This window comes from Nymphalis io, chromosome 28, assembly GCF_905147045.1.
Source record: "Nymphalis io chromosome 28, ilAglIoxx1.1, whole genome shotgun sequence".
In the NCBI taxonomy this organism is placed as follows: Eukaryota; Metazoa; Arthropoda; class Insecta; order Lepidoptera; family Nymphalidae; genus Nymphalis; species Nymphalis io.
Window position 1 is genome coordinate 6,897,466 of NC_065915.1, and position 21,989 is coordinate 6,919,454.

Sequence of the window (21,989 nt, forward strand, 5' to 3'; positions counted from 1 at the left end):
TCGGCTACTTTATATAATTAAATACTCACAGCTCGACTTAGATTAGTGTGCTTTTAATTTAATTATATAAAATAGCCGAGATGGCCCAGTGGTAAGAACGCGTGAATCTTAGCCGATGATCGTGGGTTCAAACCCGGGCAAGTACCACTGAATTTTCATGTGCTTAATTTGTAATTATAATTCATCGCGTGCTTGAAGGTGAAGGAAAACATCGTGAGGAAACCTGCATGTGTCTAATTTCACTGAAATTCTGCCACATGTGTATTCCACCAACCCGCATTGGAGCAGCGTGGTGGAATGGTTTCATACCTTCTCAAATAAGGGAGAGGAGGCCTTAGCCCAGCAGTGGGACATTCACATGCTGTTACTGTACTGTATAATTTAATTCAAATTATAAACACGCTATATAAAAAACAACAAGGAGAGTTCATAATTGTTCGACAATTCACAATCTGGCTATTTATTATAAACTATCGATTCTTACAATTAACCATTGACATACGTATTAAACGGGGAGTCTTATAAAAATAATAAACAATAGTAAATAAGGCATTATAAATATTTACTTCTCTTAGATGGTTTCATTTTAAGCCTTTGGTTTTCTAGGATAGCGGTGACAATTTATATGTCTTATATATGAAAATGGACGAACTGCTCTATCTGTGTCTTTATGGTTACGCCATCTTGTTTCCATAGACAAAGCTAGAGTAACGGCATTCGATAGACGCTGTATAGCTATATTACTAAAACGCTATTCTTGACTATTTGAACTCTATGGGTATGCGTTTGTATTGAAAATAAATAATACGACAATTGTGTTAATAAGCAAAGATAATTCAGATTATTAAGTTTATAGTCCAAGCACCGATTGTAAAAATCCATACCACATGTACGATTTATCAATAATGCATTTGTACATAATCGCCGTTATATACACTTGTTTTGTAATGAAGTCATCAAAAGTTATCTAAAATATAGTTCTCTAATTTCTTATCTACATATTAAAATATTACCTTAAGCTTTTGAGTGATAAATGAAATTAAACTTATGTAAGGCAATTCTAATTCTAAGTCGAGATGGCCCAGTGGTAAGAACGCGTGAATCTTACCCGACGAATGTGGGTTCAAACACGGGCAAGCACCTCTGAATTTTCATGTGCTTAATTTCTGTTTATAACTCATCTCGTGCTTTTCGGTGAAGGAAAACATCGTGAGGAAACCTGCATGTGTCTAATTTCATCGAAATTCTGCCACATGTGTATTCCACCAAACCGCATTAGAGCAGCGTGGTGGAATAAGCTCCAAGCTTTTACTGGTGGTAGGGCTTTGTGCAAGCTCGTCTGGGTAGGTACCACCCACTCATCAGATATTCTACCGCAAAACAGCAATACTTGATATTGTTGTGTTCCGGTTTGAAGGGTGAGTGAGCCAGTGTAATTACAGGCACAAGGGACATAAAATCTTAGTTCCCAAGGTTGGTGGCGCATTGGCTATAAGCGATGGTTGACATTTCTTACAATGCCAATGTCTAAGAGCGTTTGGTGACCACTTACCATCAGGTGGTCCATATGCTCGTCCACCTTCCTATTCTATAAAAAAAAAAAAAACCTTCTCCCCAAAAAGGGAGAGGAGGACTTAGCCCAGCAGTGGGACATTAACAGGCTGTTACTGATACTGATACTGAAGGCAATTCTAAGCTGGCACGAGATGTCAGTAGAAATTTAATTGAATAGAAAATCTATATAATCTATGATGTCCTTTTTACAATATTTAAATAAATTATTGATTAAGTGATTATAAACTATAATTTGTTGTTAATTATTTGATTATCACTACAAGCATGATGTAAATCTTTAATAACTAATTTTGTACAATAATATTCATTTTCTATCCACACACTGTTTGTTTTTATCTGTATTTATAAATACAATAAATTAATCTTCAATTATTAAATAAATTAAAATTAAATAATACGTCTAAGTTACCACGATCACAATATTTTTTGTTTTGTGTTCTCTTGTTTTGTTTACGCTTCTGTTTCTAGATCGGCTTCTATTTCTTCCGGTGTTCTTAGGTCAATTGCAAAACGTTTCTTTAAGCTTGGAGGTCTTTCGTCTATTTCTGTAAATAAAGAAAAAACAAATATGTATCTTATTATATTAAATGATTTATTAATGCTATGGAAAAGTTTGACATGAGTAAATTGTAATACTATTACAGTTTTACCTATTTATCAACTAATCGCCTGCAGTTGTCTTCTTCTTTCGAATGTTATATCAATGATGACGGAAAGAGAGAAACCAGTGTTTAATGAAACACCCGATAAACAGCGTTTATGAGTTAGTTAGTGTTTTATGGATAGAAGGATCATTTCGAAATAAGCATTATCTTGAGTTTATTCTCTTTATTTATAATTATTTCGATTATTAAGACATTTTTACGTTAAATTTAATAAATTTCTTATTGTTTGTGCTATTTTGTGAATATGTTGATTATAGTTTATTATATAATATATTAAATTAATTGTGGTAGAATTTTTGTCCAGGTTTATTGAGGCAAGCGCTACACCAGTGAAATTACAGACACAAGACACTTAATGTATAGACAGTTTCGTCTGTTGACTGAAAATATACGTGAAAACAGAGTGTAATAAGACAAAACCTTGACTTGAAGGTTTTATTACACATAATAAGTAAATAAATGACATTAAAAAGAATAAAGACTAAATGAGGCTTAATATCACTACACAGAGATGGTACATATGATGTGAAATGATTATTATTTATATTCGAAATATATGGTAATATTTTTGAAGTATAATTTATGAAGAAATTATACTATTCTTTTATCCTGTCAAATGTTACGTATTGTCAGCTTATTATGTAAAATTCTTAAATTAATAAAAGCCAAGTTTTGTTTTGGTTTTGTCTTATATTATTGTATCAATTTTATTAACTTAAATTTTGTCGATACTACACATTCTTTTTCTTAAGCCACGATGTCTCGCAATCTTCGACCTGACAGATTTGATGTAGAACCGAGTTCTAAAAATTCTGATTTAAAATGGACGCATTGGTGGTATACGCTTACTAATTTTTTATCCAAAGAAATTACTATTAATACTCCTGATTTTATGAAGTTGATGCTATTGGTAAATCATTTAGCTCCAACTATTTTTTCATATATTTGAGATTGTAAATTTTACGAAGATGCAATAAAAATACTTGATAATATATACATAGAATCTAAAAATGAAATTCTAGCACGACACGTACTAATTTCTAGAAAACAGCGTCCGGAAGAATCTATTTCTGAATATTCAAGAGTATTGAAACTTTTGGCTTATGACTGTATCTTTCGAAATGTTACCGCCGAAGAACATGAACAGCAGACAATAAGAGGAGCATTTGTTGCTGGCATTACATCTCAGAAAATTCGAAAACGTCTTTTGGAGAACAATACAATTACTTTGAATGAGGCTTTAAATCAAGCTATATCACTGGAAACTGCAAAACGAAGCTCAGAAATAATACCTGGGAATACAAATTCATTACAACTAAATGCTTCCTTAAATAATGTGACTGATTTGAATCCAAATGTGGTTGTATCCACTTTACAGCGAAGACGCTGCTTATTTTGTGGTGGAAATATACACCAAAGAATAAAATGACCTGCCTTTAAAGTGACATGTCAAATGTGTTCTAAACAAGGTCATTCTGCTAAGGTCTGTCGAAGCAATAAACAACAAACTGCAAATGCTCTAACTACAGACCCGGAGATAAATTATACGCCATTCATCCCCTCTATCTTAAATGCATTGGGTTCGTATGAAAAATTTACCGTATTCGGTAAATGATATAAAGTCTGTTACACTGTCTTGCCCAATATGTGCCGAAGTCAAACCTCGGTTTGTGCAATCTAAAGGTCAACTAAAAACAAAAGCACCGTTTGAGCGATTAAACATTGACTTCAAAGGACGTATACCGTCGAATACTTCAAATTAGTACTTATTAACAATAATTAATTAATACAGTAGATTTCCTTTCGCATATGCCTGTAAGGAAATGACAATTTCAACTATTATAAGATGTTTAGAGATTTTTAAGTTCCTTGGGAATCGCTTGTAGCAGAACACCTTATAATCCACGTGGAAATGGTCAAATCGAGCGTCTCAATGCTACTTTGTGGAAAACTTTACAACTTGCTCTTCGCGCAAGAGAAATGCCAATTGAAAACTGGGAGCAAGGTTTGCCAATGTCATTACATGCAATTCGTTCACTTCTGTGTATACCAATCAATACAACTCCTCACGAACGGCTACTTAATCATCCTCGCAGATCATCTAATGGAGAATCGTTACCTTCTTGGTTAGTTCCTGGTACAATTCTTTAAGATAATAAAAGCCAAGTTTCCTTTTGGTTTTGTCTTTTATGTTAATAGTATTAATTTTATTTTAATAGTACATTCGTAGATGTTATTTTATATGATATTTTGTTTTAGGATAAATTTTGATTTAAATTTAAAGATATTGTGAAGTACAAACAATATAATTACAATGTTACCAAGGACGTTTTATATTTAAAAAAAAAACAATGATGAGAATTTATTTTTAAATAAAACCTTCTTGAAATATATTCTTCTTGTTGTAATTATTATTATTAAAAAAATGTTCAAATACGCGAATATATTATATTAAACAATTAATGTCATAAATGAAAAAAAAATTAAATATTTAACTCGGACAAATTTATATATACTACTATATTTACCTGCTGTTTGCATCTCTTTCACTCTTCTAGAATAATCTTGGAAAGCTGCTGCCAATGAATATGTCAGACGTCTAGCGGAATTTCTGTAAAGTAACACGATTTTTCTTTACTATTAAAATGCATTACAAGCTTATTGCTAAAGACTTATTAACAATATTTAAATTCAATATTCGTTTGCGTAATTAAAATACTATGTTTGATGAGAGTTACATCCAATGTCATTTGATATTTAAAAAAGATATATTAAAGAAACATAAGGTAAGCATTGTGAGACTTTGGAAAATTGAAACTGAAGTTTTGTTTTAGCATTATTTACTACCTAATTATTATAGAGAGTTAATTATTATATGGTTTTCCAATTAATGAATTTAACTTTAGGTTTTAAGCTTTTATCAGTAAGGTCATTTGTAAGAAATGTAAATTGTAATAAGTTAACATTTATTACATCACCAATGCGCCACCAACCTTGGGAACTAAGATGTTATGTCCCTTGTGCCTGTAATTACACTGTGAGCCAGTGACAGCCACTCACCCTTCAAACCGGAAACCAACAATAGTAAGTACTGCTGTTTTGCGGTAGAATATCTGATGAGTGAGTGGTACCCACCCAGACGAGCTTGCACAAAGCCCTACCACCAGTAAAACATATTACAGGTGAGTAATGAAGTGAGTTCTTACAGAATAACACGACAAATATGTAGATTTACGATCACCGCTCGGTCTATAATGACTATTCGTTTCAACGAAAATATATTATAAATCCGAATCAAAATGAACTAGGTTAAATAACAAAGCATTTTAATTTACCAAAAAAATATATATAACTCATTTCATCATATCAAAATAACAAGATAACAATCCGTGGGAAAATCGCGCAGATTTGGGTCAAGTGATAGTATATTTCGAAATATATATTTGATGCGAAAGATTTTTTATAATTCTTTGCCGACAGAAACTCAAATCTTAGAGATTTATTTACCGTACCGTTACAGTCTATGAATGTCCCACTGCTGGGCTAAAGGCCTCCTCTCCTCTTTTTGAGGAGAAGGTTTGGAGCTTATTCTACCACGCTGCTCCAATGCGGGTTGGAATACACATGTGGCAGAATTTCAGTGAAATTACACACATGCAGGTTTCCTCACGATGTTTATCTTCACCGTAAAGCACGAGATGAATTATAAACAGAAATTAAGCACAGGAAAATTCAGAGGTGCTTGCCCGGGCTTGAACCCACGTTCATCGGTTAAGATTCATGCGATCTTACCACTGGGCCATCTCGACTTTTCAGTTTAATTTAAATCATTTTAAATCGGTATTTTGTACTATTCTTATTAAACGACCAATCAAAGACATACAGACGACTTTAACATTGAAATGACGCGATATCATTGGTCGAGATTTTGAATATCTGTCAATATTCGCGCAAAAAAATCGTTTTGAATGTTTGTTTATGGCACTTTGGAAGAAAAATTAAAGGGAAATATAACCAGTTAATTGCAATAGTGTATTAAAATAAAGGTATATTAATTTTAACTGTTTGTAGTACATAATATAGCTGAGTTATTAGCAAATTGAATGGAATATGTAACTCCTCCAGACCGATTTCGGCCACGGCGGTCAATCTCAAGTAAGATTAGCCAACTGCGCAGAAGATATTATAGTGCAGGAGTGTGTGAGCAAACACAGGTGCACTTTCTATACCCTCATAATCCGATGGGACGGCAATCCGACACGACCGGAAAGAGTTCAGGCGCAGGACCAATGGCTTTACGTGCTTTTCGAGGCACGGGAGTGAACTCAATTCCAGACTCCGGGCTGCTACTGAGAATTTTTTGATAGAAAAATCCAATTACTTTTTATTGGCCCGACCTGAGAATCGAACCCATGACCTCCGGGTCTGCGGCCTTACATCAAGCCACTAGACCGACGAGGCAGTCGTTTTACTAAGGGAATGGCAAATGGGCCCCGTGATGGTAAGTGGTCACTATCTTACTTTAATATTGGCACTGTAATAATAACCATTCCTTACATCGCCAATGCGCCACCAACCTCAGGAACTAAGATGTTAAATTTGTCCAAAGCTACACGGGCTCTTTTCTCTTCAAACCGTAACACAACTATATTAAGTATTACAGTTCGGTATTAATATGATGATACCCAGATGTGCACAAAGCCAAGTTCTTACCTGGATTCACAGACAAATGCGTGACATTCAAACGGATTCAACCCCTTGACATCAGCGTTGTCCTTCACAATGATCATGGAGAACACCCTCGTGTAAACCAGGTCCTGGACGCCGTACGAAATGGACTCGATATTGAAGAACACCGCCATATGTTCGAATTCATTCTTGATATCCTGTTTTATTGTTTCCAAGTGTACTCCGTCCACTGTGATCGTCAATTTCACTAATGGTAACACTTGTCCTGTAAAAAATTACATTCTTATTTTAAATTTTAATTGATTTATAACATATTAATAACAGCTGTGTCATTACACTTATAATACTTTCTTATCTCTTTCTTCCTTTGCTCCTAATATAAACAGTAGGATTATTCTATAAGAACAAACTCGCTCACAGCAGGAAACGTTCAAACGTCAGAAAGTGACATGCGACATTGACCATAATAAGCATAAAATATCAAGACTACACGCATCAAAATAGTATATCAACATAAGTAGGTTGTCATTATTTCACGGGATGAAGTGAACTCTTATAGAGTCGCACAACTGGACTATATTCATAACCAAAAACTATTTCCGAAGAGAAAACTTTACTAGGCACGTTGCGCTGGTTTATCGTAGAGGATGCTTCACGGTAGCATGCGAAAGAGGTCCCGTGGCGCTCCTCGTTAAGACGGAAAGGGTACCGCTGGCTTTTTAGTGGGTATTCCGATGTTCGAGCCCACTCGGCGTCTTGGACACCGGCGAGCCGCACATACCCGCCCACTGTACCCGTGGGAGAAATGCGTAAGGCGTTCCTCCAGCGTTAAAAAAAATGGTTTATCGTAGAGGATAGACTTGTGGCTTCGCGTTACCGACATGCTTATGTTGAATTTTATATAAATACTAACAGTATATAAGTAATATAAGTTTATTTAACTAGTAATATAAGTTTATTTAACTAGTGTTTATTTAAATTAAGCTGTATTAATATTTTGTACCGAGTTAGCGCCATACGGCGTATTTTCTTGAATAAAAAGCTATATCATAACAATGGATAGAATTATTACTTGGAGTGCCAATAGATGTGGACATTGGACAAATATATTTAACAGTTTCAAGTTTTTACCTTCTATCGACAGTCCCTATGGCTGCCTGTTTTTATTTTTGTTTTATATTGTAAAAAAAACATACCTGGCGGTAAGGCTTTGGCTGCTGCTACCATCAAGTCCACGGGTTTCCTCGTGTGCTTGATACCCCATAAACCTCTTGCATCACTCTGACCTAAATATTTGACCTGAAAATGTATTATTTAAATACATTAAAATATAAAAAAATATATAAATGGCACCACAAAGTCGATACATATTTCGGCAATGTTTTCGATTACATAATATAATTACATAGAGACATGTCAAGTAGTACGTTTAAGGCCTAGATGCCTATGATATATTATAATAACCGAAGATATCCAGTTCTAACCCAAACGAGTAGTACTGAGTTTTCATGACCATAATTTGTAAAGCGTATTGAGAGTTTTAAATAAAATCTGACCTGTAATTGGTCGAATGCATCCGATGACGTAATCAGCAACCAATCAGCGTTAACTATTTATTAAGATTAGTTAATCAGACAATTATTTAAGAAAGTTGGGATTATATTTTGATTTTTATTCTTTATTCGGATATACATTTATTTATTATAAAACACCATATGAATATAATCTGGATCATTCCACCATGACTGTAATTGTATAAACGGAAGTGACGTCACGGAACCAATTAGTATGGTCCTCATTGTTACGTTCGTATTATGAATATATGAAGTGAAAGTTTGTTACCAAACAATACATATATACTACGGCGTCAAGTTTAAATAGAGAATGTACATATTTTATTTATATAACAACGAGATAATATCATAATTTTATTCTGAAAAAAAAAAGCATGAATTTACGTTACAAATAAAAACTTAACAATGTCTTAAAATAATCTACTGCCCACTCATCCGATATTCCACTGCTAAACAACAATATTTATTGTAATTATTGTTGTGTTCCGGTTTGAATGGTGATTGAACCAGTGTAACTACAGGCACAAGGCACATAACATCTTCGTTCCCAAGGTCGATGGCAATGTGTATGCGCTGCAGTGACTACCGTCAGGTGCCCCGTTTGCCCGTCCACCCTCCTTATTTCATAAAAAGAACATAACTAAGACAGTCATCATTTATAAATAGATAAAGAAACACCTCTTTCAACTTCATTTGGCAACTGATTGTCTTTTTTTTCTCATGTTGTTTTGTAACCATTAAGGAGATTTAGTATCAATAAAAAAAATTGGCAAATAAAAAAAATATCGAATATTTTTCAATAATGATTATTGGTCTTATTTCGACGTCTAAGCGAACACTAGATAACACTAATAAGGTACGCGAAAAACTCATTTAGCTGGATTCGAACTCGAGAACTTACGGTTACAATCCTTCTACGAAACATTCATTTGAATCGGCCATTGGAATTTAGTCAATATTTAAAAACGAAATAAAACACAAAACCTCTGTATAGTTTTTTGTATTCGAGTAAGCGTTTTAATGAATCGCATTAAGCACAAAGTCAAATGATTTGACCTCGCATTTGTAATTACGATCCGCTTGTTAACTTCTATTATTTAACCGACATCACAGAACTAGGGTATTGCTTTTAACGTATATTTTAATTAAAACAATGTTAATTAAGTTGAATCCGGTGAAGAGGGTGATAACTAATAATATACATGCGAAAGTAACTCAGTCTGTCTTTTATGCTTTCGCGCTAAAACACTGATTCAATTTTGATGAAGTACATAGGCAATTGTTTATATACCTAACACTTGACCCCCATGATACGCGGGCGAAAACTAGTGAAAATCAATTGTTTATTTATTAAGAAATGTTGTTATTTTTTATCAAATTCAGGTAAGTAATACTACTTTAACTTCGTAAGGAAACCTGCCTTGATTTCACTGAAGTTCTGCCACAAGTGTATCCCAATCCAATGGGAGTATAAGCTTCTAATAAGGTGAGGAGGCCTTGCCCATCCATGGGACATTCATGGGCTGTTATATTTTGTTTATATATAGTTTTTGTTCACACACAACTGTCTATGGACGCTTTATCTGTGACAGATTACATATAATTTATGTAAATATATATTCAAGTTTTGATATGATATGATTTTCTATTACCAAATAGCTATGCTTCTTTCGTAAGTTCCGCTACGCATGCGCAGACAACATTACAAAATATATCACTCGTTATTTACATATATACATTTCATAATCCATACAAATCGTAAATTACAAAGTTATCTATACTAATATATAAAGCTGAATTTGTCTGTATGACCGCGTTAATCTCAGAAACTACAAGTCCGATTTGAAAAAAAACTTTTTACGTTAGATAGTCCATTTATTGAGGAAGGTTTTATACTTATTAGCATCACGTTACCTTACATGGGGGGGAGCTGTAAGTGTGTATGTATGTGAAATAAATTTATCAAAAATCGAGTGTGGGCGATAAAGAAAGAATACCGTAACACGAAAATGTGAATTTTTTGTCCGTCTGTCTGTATGTACACGCTAATCTCCAAATAATGCTCAACGTTTATCTTGCGGTTTTAGCAAGTACATTAATCTCGGCTTGGAGCAACATTTGTTTCATTTAAATCGGATAACAGTGGAAAAAGTTATCCTTACTTGAAGATATCTTTAAATTCGTCTTCTATGAACATACAGAATCAAATAAAAGATTAGCAATTTTGCTTTATGCCCCATTTTAACGAATACGAAATACTGTCGAGTTTGTGATTTCGCTGTTACTAAATAAGTCAAAGCTGATAAAAAACGTATCCGATAAACCGGACCGCTGTATTTGTCGGATCGATATTTATTACTGGATTTAGAACACTGAGTTTGTGAATTTATTCGTACAAATTCATACACCAGCGAAAAAAAAAACCATTTACGATAAAAGGAACCACTGTATGTGCCTTAGTTTAGGTGTTCGGCCGTTATTGTTAGAAAAACAAATGCGTGTCAGGCAATTAATAATTTAATATTCCGTTACTAATTGAGTGGGACAAATATGCTATGCGATATAAATTTATGTTACAAATATTTTATAGTCACGAGAATTACAGATAAACTTATAACGCTTCAAATATATTGTTATACTTGGTAGACTTTGTGCCGTATTGAAATATTTGTATTGTTGTGTTCCGATTTGAAGGGTGTGTAAGTTAGTGTAAAAACAGGCACAAGAGACAATATCTTGGTTCCCAAGGTTGGTGGCGTATTGGCAATTTAAGGAATGGTTAATATTTCCTGTGAGCTGAGATGGCCCAGTGGTAAGAACGCGTGAATCTTAACCGATTATCGTGGGTTCAAACCCGGGCAAACACCATCGAATTTTCATGTGCCTAATTTATGATTATAATTCATCTCGTGCTAAACGGTGAAGGAAAACATCGTGAGGAAACCTACATGTGCCTAATTTCACTAAAATTCTGCCACATGTATATTCCAGCAATCCGCATTGGTGCAGCGTGGTGGAATAAGCTCCAAACCTTCTCCTCAAAAAGGGAGAGGAGGCCTTAGCCCAGCAGTGGGATATTCACAGGCTGTTACTTTAATATTTCTTACAGCGCCAATGTGTATGTGCGGTGGTGACCATTAACCATTAAGTGGCTTACTCGTCCGCCTATCTATTTTATATAAAAAAAATTATTATCAAGCTATTTTAAGATTAGAAAGATTTTCTTAACGTTCTAGAAAACATTTCATGTTATTTCAATTCCGTTAACGTTTCAACGAGTTATCTAAGTACTTAATGTCAGGAAACAAACAATAAAAAAACGTTATCGTTAGTAATGAATGCAATACAACAAAATAAAATATTGTTTAACAATCTTAACGTATGTGTAAAGTACCGTATATTACTACTCGGTAGCGATAGATGGCGTTGATTGAATCTGTCACTTTCCTGAATCGCGCTATCTAGATTCGCTACTGAATATATATAGTGTAGGAAGTGATTATCTTTAAATGATCAAATGCATATTTGATATGTGAACAGCTTTTCATTAGTTTAATTTACCGTTTTATCCCCGATATTACTTCGGAGTAAACAATGTTAAATTTGGTTATTGGAAAAAAAATTAATGTATTATGTTTGTTCACCGGAGTAGAATACCTTCTATGCTTTCTCCTCAAAAGACAGGTTATCATCGCCCAACGGTGGGACATTTAAAGGCTTTCCTTCACTTTTAATTACCTGGAATGTCATCGGGAGATCGTTGACCAATACTGGACCTTCGTTTTCCGCCATTTTGTTTTTAGAACTTCACATAATATTCACATAGACTGTTAAAATATTTTCTCTTGTCACTAAGAACTTAATTACCTGTAACAAGGAAATATACATTATTTATTATAATATTATATACTATATTAGAAATTGATACATCACAATAAGGCACACTAGAAATTAATTGATAAAAGTTGATACGCTGAGCAGTTCGTCTTGACCTCTTACAGTTAAATAAGATTTTTCTTTGTTAAAGAACTTTCCTGAAACCTGTTCACAGCGCATGTCCAATCTAAGCCATTCAGGAAGTACAGACGAAAAAAGAACATCAAAATCGGTCCACCCGTTTAGATGAGTTTAGTGACATACACGCGTACAGACGTATTACATACGTAAAGATAGTAAATTGAAATATTAAAAAAAACAGACGAGCATGAGATCATCTGTTTGTCCTTGCCATAGGCATAGACTGCAAAATAACAAGTCTCACAGCGTGAATGTACTTCCAAGTATTGGATCTAAAGTATTATGTCCCTTGGGTAATTATATTATCAAGGTATTTATTGACAATAGAATACGCGATATCCTCCTGACCTATTTCGACTGCGGCGTTCACCCTCAAGGTAGATAAGCCAACTGCGCAAGACATAATAATAATATCCTGGGACATTTTTCACACACGGCCATCTGATCCCAAATGAAGCTTGTACAAAGCATGTGCTATGGAAACCAGATAAATGATATACTACACATACTACTTTTCTTTTGTAAATACATACTTATATAGAAAATTACACCCAGACTCAGGACAAACAGACATGTTCATGCACACAAATGTCTGTCCTGAGTGAAAAGGCAAGTATCTACCAACCACGCCAACCGACTCGTCATAGTGTAGTCATATAATAGTGCATAAGTGTGTGCAAAAATACAGGTGCACTGTCCGTGCCTTACATAATCCTACAACTGGAAATAATTCAATACTAACAGCTTTAGGGTTTTTCTCGTTAGCAAAACCCATTATCTATTTATGAGCCCAATCTGGGTTTGAACCTACAGCCTCGATGTCAGCTGACTTATAAGATAGACAATGAGTCAGTTAGTAGAATACTTAATACAGGTAACACCCAAGAGTTTTACCACCAATGGTAAGATCAATCGTAATATAGTTTTCGCCTGCGGCTTTGCCTGCGTTTTAGGGGAGAGGGACAGGAGTTATGTATTAAAATGTAGCCTATAACCCTTCTTGAGGTTCAAGCTTGCTTCATATCAAATTACATCAAAATCGGTTAAGTAAAAGCCATGAAAGCATAACAGACAGCATTTTCGCGTTTATAATATTAATATAAATTGTCAACAATTTATAAAGTATATACATTGTTATATACTGTGTGTGATAAGGTGATAAGGAACAAATAATCGTGCAGTTTATTTTGTAGAGAGTTTCGTATTAATATTCACAATCTTAAAGTACTAAACTAAGAAGGCGTATTGCGAATTGAACTCTTTTTTTATAGTGTAACGTCACCAATCAAATGAAATCCAAATCTCTACTCAAGTAGGGTTTTATATGTTATTGTAATTGTGATTATTATGAGACTAGCTACCCGGCTTCACACTGGCGGAATAATGGTCTACATAAGATTTTTATATCGTATATATAACTAAAAGTTTACGCGACGCACGCCAGTAAAGCTTATAGCTAAGAATCGAAAGAAAAGTCTATTATTAACAAAGGAGTATTTAATGTCACGGAGATCACGCCATTGAGTTTAAGAAAAAAAAAATTGACACTTCTGCATCGCCGTCCGCTGTCAATGCAGACATTTTTAAAAATTTTTATTATTCCATATTTATTTTCTATATTGTTCGCGATTCAAGATTTAACTGTAATATTAAAATACATATAAGTTCGTTACGTCAAAAGAGTTTTACTTCTACGTACAAATTCGCGCAATCATCATCGAAATACATCAAGGCACATGTATGGAACATTGACGCCATAGTCTACAGTTGGCATTATTTTTTTCTAATATCTTCAATATTTATCGTCATATGTCTGTCAGTTTTCATTACACTTTAATTAATAATCGCTCTGTCCATTGGTGAAAGCCATTTGAAAATCCGATAGTTTTATTTATTACAGACAGACAAAATATTTTATATGTGTTAATTAAATTTAATGTTATTCGTTTCGCTATGTAAATCCGGAAAGAAAATTGATCTATAATTGAATTAAAAAATAATTAATTGATTTACATACTTGTAATATTTTAAATGTAGGTTAGAAGTTAGTTTTAATTATAAACGGACGTAAGTAATTTGATTTTAATAATTGACTGAAACGTATTGGAAATCAAATGATGCATTTCTAAGTGCTCGAGTGTGTGTCTATATATACGTCACTCTCTATTCCGTCACATACATAATACGATGGGAAGGCTTTCCAACGTGCTTTCCGAGGCACGGAACTGCAATAACTTCCAGACTTCGAACTGAGAATTTCCGACTTGCGGCTTGGAACAAGTTTTTTGGGGTCTGTAGCCTTATATCTAGTCACTAGACCTACGAAGCTGCATTAGTAATACACTAATAATACATAAGTATGATTATATTTCACGGTTGACATTTAAGGTTTCACCCTTATATTCAGTTCAATGATTTCGCAGTGAGAGGGTAGGTTGATTACTTTTTTTACCGACAGTGCACGCAAGCATGACTGGTATTACGTTATGGATCATCAATTTTTTATAGACTACTTAAGTGGACGGGTAAAAGTTAGCCACGTGATGGTAGGATGGTAGGATACACATTGGCGCTGTAAGAAATATTAACCATATCTTACATCGCTAATGCGCCACCAACCTTGGGAACTAAGCTGTTATGTATCTTATGCCTGTAATTACACTGGCATATTCACTCTTCAAATCGGAACACAACAATACTGAACATTGTTGCTTTGTGGCAGATTATGTGAGTTAGGTATCTAACCGAGATGGCCCAGTGGTAAGAACGCGTGATTCTTCACCGATGATCGTGGATTCAAATTCGGGCAAGCACCACTGAATTTTCATGTGCTTAATTTGTGATTATAATTCATCTCGTATTTGACGGCGAAGGAAAACATCGTAAGGAAACCCGCATGTGTCTAATTTCATTGAAATTCTGCCACATGTGTATTCCACCAAACCGCATTGGAGCAGCGTGGTAGAATAAGATCCATACCTTCGCCTCAAAAAGGGAGAGGAGGCCTTAGCCCAGCAGTGGGAAATTCACAGGCTGTTACTGCTAGGTACATAATCAATTGTATGTATATAATAAAATGTATTTAGTAACCATCATTTACACATACGTTAACATCTAATATTATAAATGCGGATGTAACTTTGTCTGTCCGTTACGCTTTCACGGGAACACTGAACCGATTTTGATGAAATTTTATGTAAAACTTGAACCACAAACACCAACATACATGCGGGTGAAGCCGCGGTCAAATAATAGTCCACTATATATATTTTGTCGTTACGTATAGCATTCATTAGGAGCCGTAGCCATTATTTAATATGGATTATATATTATCATCACACTCAACTATCGAATTGCTTGAAAATGTTAGCAAAGATTTCATACTAAACTCACACCTGTCCAAATATGTTTTGGGGTGGAACAGACAGACGGCAGAACCGTTAACAACAGGTGCTTAATGCAAAGCATATGTAAAAAACTTAGGCAAAGCGGGGTAACTTGAAGTAAACTTTAGGATACTTTTATATATATATCTATATAACAGGTAGGCGTATGGGTAAATGGTCCACCTAATTAAGTGGCCCCTACCGCCCATAGACATTGACATAGTAAGATATATTACCCATTCCTTATATTGCCAATGCGCTGCCAACATATATATAATAGGTAATTTCTTTATTTTGAAGGATTTTCATAAAAACTTTCATACCCTTATCACTTAGGGTTTACAGTAACAGCCTGTTAATGTCCCACTGCTGGGCTAAGGCTTTAGCTTATTCCACCACGCTGCTCCAATGCGGGTTGGTGGAATACACATGTGGCAGAATTTCAGTGAAATTAGACACATGCAGGTTTCCTCACGATATTTTCCTTCACCGTAAAGCACGAGATGAATTATAATCACAAATTAAGCACATGAAAATTCAGTGGTGCTTGCCTGGGTTTGAACCCACGATCATCGGTTAAGATTCACGCGTTCTTACCACTGGGCCATCTCGGCTTTTTGCTATTTATCGCTTATGGAATAGGCGAACAGGCAAATGTGCCATCTGATGCTAAGTGGTCACCACCGCTCATAGATATTGGAGCCGTGAGAAATACCAATCATTCCTTACATCGCCAATGTGACACCAACATTGGAGACTAAGTTACATCCCTTGTGCCTGAAGTTACACTGGCTCAATCACCCTTCTAACCGGAACAGAACAATACTAAGCAACGCTACTTTATATTACAATCATTGATCAGCTGTTGTAACCTGGGTAGGTAAAGCCACACAGCCCTACACAAATGTTTAATTAAACACAAACTTCTCTTTCTATCTTTAATGATTCGATATTCGAAAGCCGAAGGCAATATGTTTTTTACACATAATAGGCCAGCGTTTGTCCGTTGACTTGCCTGATGTTAAGCATGTATCTACCAATCACACAATACAACACATTAATAGGGCTAACCGTTAGTAATACGAGAAGAAGTCTGGTGCAAACATCAATTAACTCCTTCAACATGTAAATTATGTGATTAAAACTGTACCCATTTAATTAGCCCACAAACCCTTTATACTTTGGAGTGTCTATTTGCATATTGTTGTGTAGTGGACGTATTTATTTATTTGGATCTACAAACTTGTACATAACACACATTCAAAACATTTTTTACGTTAACTTAAAGCTATGCACAACCGATGACAGGAGAACACACCATTCCCAAACACAATTACAAAATATATAAATCAAAAATAAAATAAAAACAGAAAATAGAAATATTTAAATAAAGAACAAAAACAGAAATAAATGGTAGTAACTGATTAAATTTCTCGGATGTGTCTACTCGTGTATTGTTTACGTATTTTGTGTGTGTGTGTGCCTATATACACACCAATAACATACACACGTGTTATTGGTGTGTATATAGGTACGAATTTAACTTAGAAATATTATTTGTTCTAACTCAAATATCCAAAAGTCTGAGTCTGAAAGTTAGAAGTGACTTTTACGCCGTTTGACCGATCACTGACCGACACAGACTTTATTGTAACACTAGATAACTATAAATATATATTCTTTATTTCATTTCCTTTGTCTAGATTTGAACCTTTATCGTTTGGTTAGCTTAGATAACCACTGAGTCAATGCCATGCCATGCAATCTCGATATCATTGTTATCAATATAGTCAAGCTTATACAGTCATTATTTATGATTATATAAATAAATTTCGCAGAAAAATATGATAGACATTTTTACTTATATCGTTGAACAGATTATAAGAAGATTTGTGATATATGATCTATTGCAAACATTAAGAGTACTGTTAGATACTCGACTGCCTCGTTGGTCTAGTGGCTTGATGTAAGGCCGTAGACGCGGAGGTCCTAGGTTCAATTCCCAGGTCGGGCCAATAAAAAGTTATTGGGTTTTTCTGTCAGAAAATTCTCAGTAGCAACCCGGAGTCTGGAAGTTGGAAGTGTGGACATTCTCGTGCCTCGGAAAGCACGCAAAGCCGTTGGCCCTGCGCCTGAACTCTTTCCGGTCGTGTCGGATTGAGGTCCCATTGGATAATGAGAGTTAGGGAATAGAGAGTGCACCTGTGTTTGCGCACACACTTGTGCAATATAATATCTACTGCGTAGTTGGCTAATCTCTCTTGAGATTGGCCGCCGTGGCCGAAGTCGGTCTGGAGGACATTATTATTACTGTTAGATAAGTTTTTAATATTCATCCTAAGCGATAACTCCAAACTTCTTCCTGCCCTTATCTCGCTACGTGGGGTCGGCACAACATGTATTTTGCTTTTATTTTCCTTCCACTATTTTCTGTCACTCGTCATCTCAGCACTTACCCCTTTCAAACACATATCCTTTCTTACGCAATCCATCCACAATTTCTTCCAATTTATCCCTTCTCATCACATGTACCTAACAATAATATCAAAATAAAACGGACTCACGTATGAACGTTGCTTCGTGGCTGTTTAGTCAAACACTAATTACGCTCTTTTTTATTTGTAAGGCTTTACATGTAAATAATTATATACAGTTCATTATATATATATATATATAATGAACTGTATATATATATATATATATATATATATATATATACTGGTGGTAGGGCTTCTGGATACGATGGCTCACTCACCCTTCAAACCGGAACACAACAATACCAAATACTGCTGTTTTGCGGTAGAATATCTGATGAGTGGGTGGTACCTATCCAGACGAGCTTGCACAAAGCTCTACCACCAGTAGATTGGATTGGAGATATATATATATATATATATATATATAAGGTCTGGCTCGGCTCAAGCACCAGGTCGGGCCGATATATATGAATAAAGGGTTTTGTTACGATTAGATTATAACGCCAAATGACTATCATATAGATATATTAGATGTTACTTTAACATAAAAATAGTTGAGTTAACAAAACACCTTATCGTTATCATATGTTATCATAAGCCGCGTTCACTGATAAAACAATATCTCATGTGTAGAGGACTTATCATAGATAGCTTTGTTTAAATTTATTTACCAATTAATTAAAAAAAAAAACAATATTTTCTTTATACATATTACCTAACATTCATGGGATAATTATCATTACATGCGACGCGTCAACCAAAAACGGCAACTTTTGGAGACTTTCAAAAAGAAAAAAGTTGCATATCTCGGACACGTGCTTAGGCATGAAAGATACGAACTTTTGCAACTCATTATGATGGGAAAAGTTGCCGGAAGGAGAGCTGTTGGGCGCAGAAAAAAGTCTTGGCTGTGCAACATCCGAGAATGGACGGGAATCGCGTGTGCTGCCGAACTTTTTCGCTTCGCGAAGAACAAGGAGTATTCGAAGCTGACTGCCAACCTTCGCTAATCGGAGTGGCACTCAAAGAAGGAGAAGATCATTATATTATTATAATACAGTTAATAAACATAACTTATATTATAAATGCGAAAGTGAGTTTGTTAGTTCATTTGTTTGTTACGCTTTGATGTTATCTACTCAAGTTATTGTCATGAAATTTTGCATATATAGACGTTGTCAGAGGTGCAGAAATGGACATGAGGTAACCCACCCCTTTCATACTCGACTAAATCTGCGGGCGGATGCAAGTAGATAATATATTCAAAGAAATACACATACATAATTTAATTATAATGGTCATTTATAGCTTGGAAAATTTTCACTGCTGAGTAACAGCCTCGTCTGCTTGTTAGAAGCTTTGGATTTTATTCCACCATGTTGCTTTATTGCAGATTGGTGGATAAACATTTATTATGACAAATAATTAAATAAGCAACATCCGCTGAAGTTTACAAGTAAGGCTGTATGAGTTTAAACTTTTGCCACTACTGAATTTTCACTTACATATTTTTTTTAATACATCCCGTGATTATTTGAAAGAACTTGATCTCATCTTATAAATAAAATATCGATAAAAGTATCTCTTATATTATCGACAATCATAAAATATCTTTATAATATTTAACCTTAAAAGTGAATCAATTTCCCGCCATTAAGATCTGTCAATGTTCTTGTTGCCAGATCAAAAAAAAAAAAGTAGAATAAATAAAATTGCGGATAATCTTCAGTAATGTTTTATAATCATTCGTATTACATCTAATAATATGTATAATAATCAATTTGAGTGATAAAATGAATAAATCCAAGCTATAAATTCTATTGCGTTTTTATTCCACTTATAATACGATCAATTATAAATGTCACCGTGATAACATTAGTTGATGTTGTTTGTTTACCCATTACTCATGAGTCAGCCAGTGTAATTGCGATGAAGATATCGTTCTAATTCGAGTCACGATACACGTTACAAGGGATGCTTATTATATAATATAATTTAAAAAATTAACTCGAAGCTCCTTAAAATGTTCTATATACTATTTTATTATTATTATTTATTATTGTATATTGAAAATTATAACATATCAAGAATATACTCATCAAAATAGTATATCAGCATTAGTCGGTTAACATTTCACAAGCGAGTAATGAAGTGAGTTCTTACTGAATCGCAATTTTGCTTCTCAAACTTTTTGTTTTGTGTGCTAACGACGGACTTTAGTGTTCTTAATTAAAAACAATCGAAATATGAGTAGAAAAAAAAGTTAGTTGAAAATTCATGGACTAGTAAAATATAACAGTCCAATTAAAAACTCATAAATAAAACAGTTGTGCATACAATTATGCATGTTACGTCATTATTATGGCGCTTCTTATCAATTCAAATATGGAATACATCATACTTAAATGTTGATACGTTTTTAATTTAAACATATATTAAAGAAAACGTTTTTTGTCACCTCAAATTTAAGTACATTTCAATAAAATGTTAAAACACCAAGGGCGCGAGCAAAAAGATAGCTATTCATAAAATTTAAGATTGTTAACAAATAATCATAGTTAGTACTTACAAAATATTATCCAAAAAATCAAATTGCACAATGAAACCTCTTTGCACTAAAATAATAAAATTAAATATAAAAAAAATAAATAAAACACACGTCCACTATTCGCGCCAATTCAATTCGGAATACTCTGTTCCAAATACGAATATACTTAACCATATTATATTGATCCGTGTATAACAATATTGAAACCTTCTCTCCGTATTAATTTGTTTGATAGAGAAGGGTGAAGGAGTTCAAGTTATTATGGTCGTTGTTTATTACTTTACAATATTTTATTACGGATGTGCTGCTTAAAATGGCACTTATTTCTTATGTGTTAGGGTGCATTGTATGAGTAAAGATAAGGTTGTAGATTACGTACATGTTAAGGTAACCAAGTGATAAGGAATACAGCGTGCTTGGTACTAGTTTTACGTGCCAAAGTGTATTTGGCATTTGAAAATTTTTGTTCGATAAAATTTCTTCTCTTCTAGAAGACACGCTTTAGCTCAAAAATGGAATGTTTTACTGATACTTAATTAAAGGTTCTTAAAAATATGTCATATTCTGAAATATATTATTTTTAATTAAAGTTGTTAAGTTCAATGAAGTTTATTGTTAATTTGAATAATTGTTTATTTCAAATATATACATTTTGCATACTTTTTTCATATATAAAACCGAAACAATAAAAAAATTTAATATTAAATTAAGAAACATTTTGGAATCTTTTATAAGTAAAATAGTGATTTTCCTCTTAATGCACATTTGAAACAACCTGTATAGCCCATGCATGTGTGTGTGCTCACCTGTTGTGAATGTGCGTGGTGTGACGTATTTGTGAGGAATAAGTGATGCGTGACTGACGTGAAGTTTGCTCTACCAATGAGGTATTAGGAACCGAGTCTGTTTTTAAAATGCTAAATACAATTTTTTATAATATTTTTTTTAGCTACTTTCAGTATGGATACGCGTTAGGTAGTAAGAAAACAAGAATATTGTATACTTTTCTTGTTCAAAATTTCTAAAAAAATTAGTTTATAATAGAAAAAAAAACTGCT

The 21,989-nt window shown here is 34.0% G+C and overlaps 1 protein-coding gene across 2 annotated transcripts; it reads right to left on the reverse strand.

Moving 5' to 3' along the window:
- Positions 1-545: 545 nt before the first annotated feature.
- Positions 546-21,083, reverse strand: LOC126779220 (low density lipoprotein receptor adapter protein 1-A). 2 transcript variants are annotated; one of them, XM_050503142.1, is made up of 6 exons: positions 20,953-21,083; positions 12,242-12,370; positions 8,126-8,228; positions 6,954-7,194; positions 4,769-4,851; positions 546-2,120 (listed from the first exon to the last, which is right to left on the reverse strand). In XM_050503142.1, the coding sequence occupies exons 2-6, from the start codon at positions 12,293-12,295 to the stop codon at positions 2,026-2,028; spliced, it is 576 nt and encodes a 191-aa protein (XP_050359099.1). In that variant the 5' UTR covers positions 12,296-12,370; positions 20,953-21,083; the 3' UTR covers positions 546-2,025. The 2 variants fall into 2 exon arrangements, with proteins under 2 accessions (XP_050359099.1, XP_050359100.1); XM_050503143.1 differs by lacking the exon at positions 20,953-21,083 and adding an exon at positions 18,471-18,489.
- Positions 21,084-21,989: the final 906 nt, after the last annotated feature.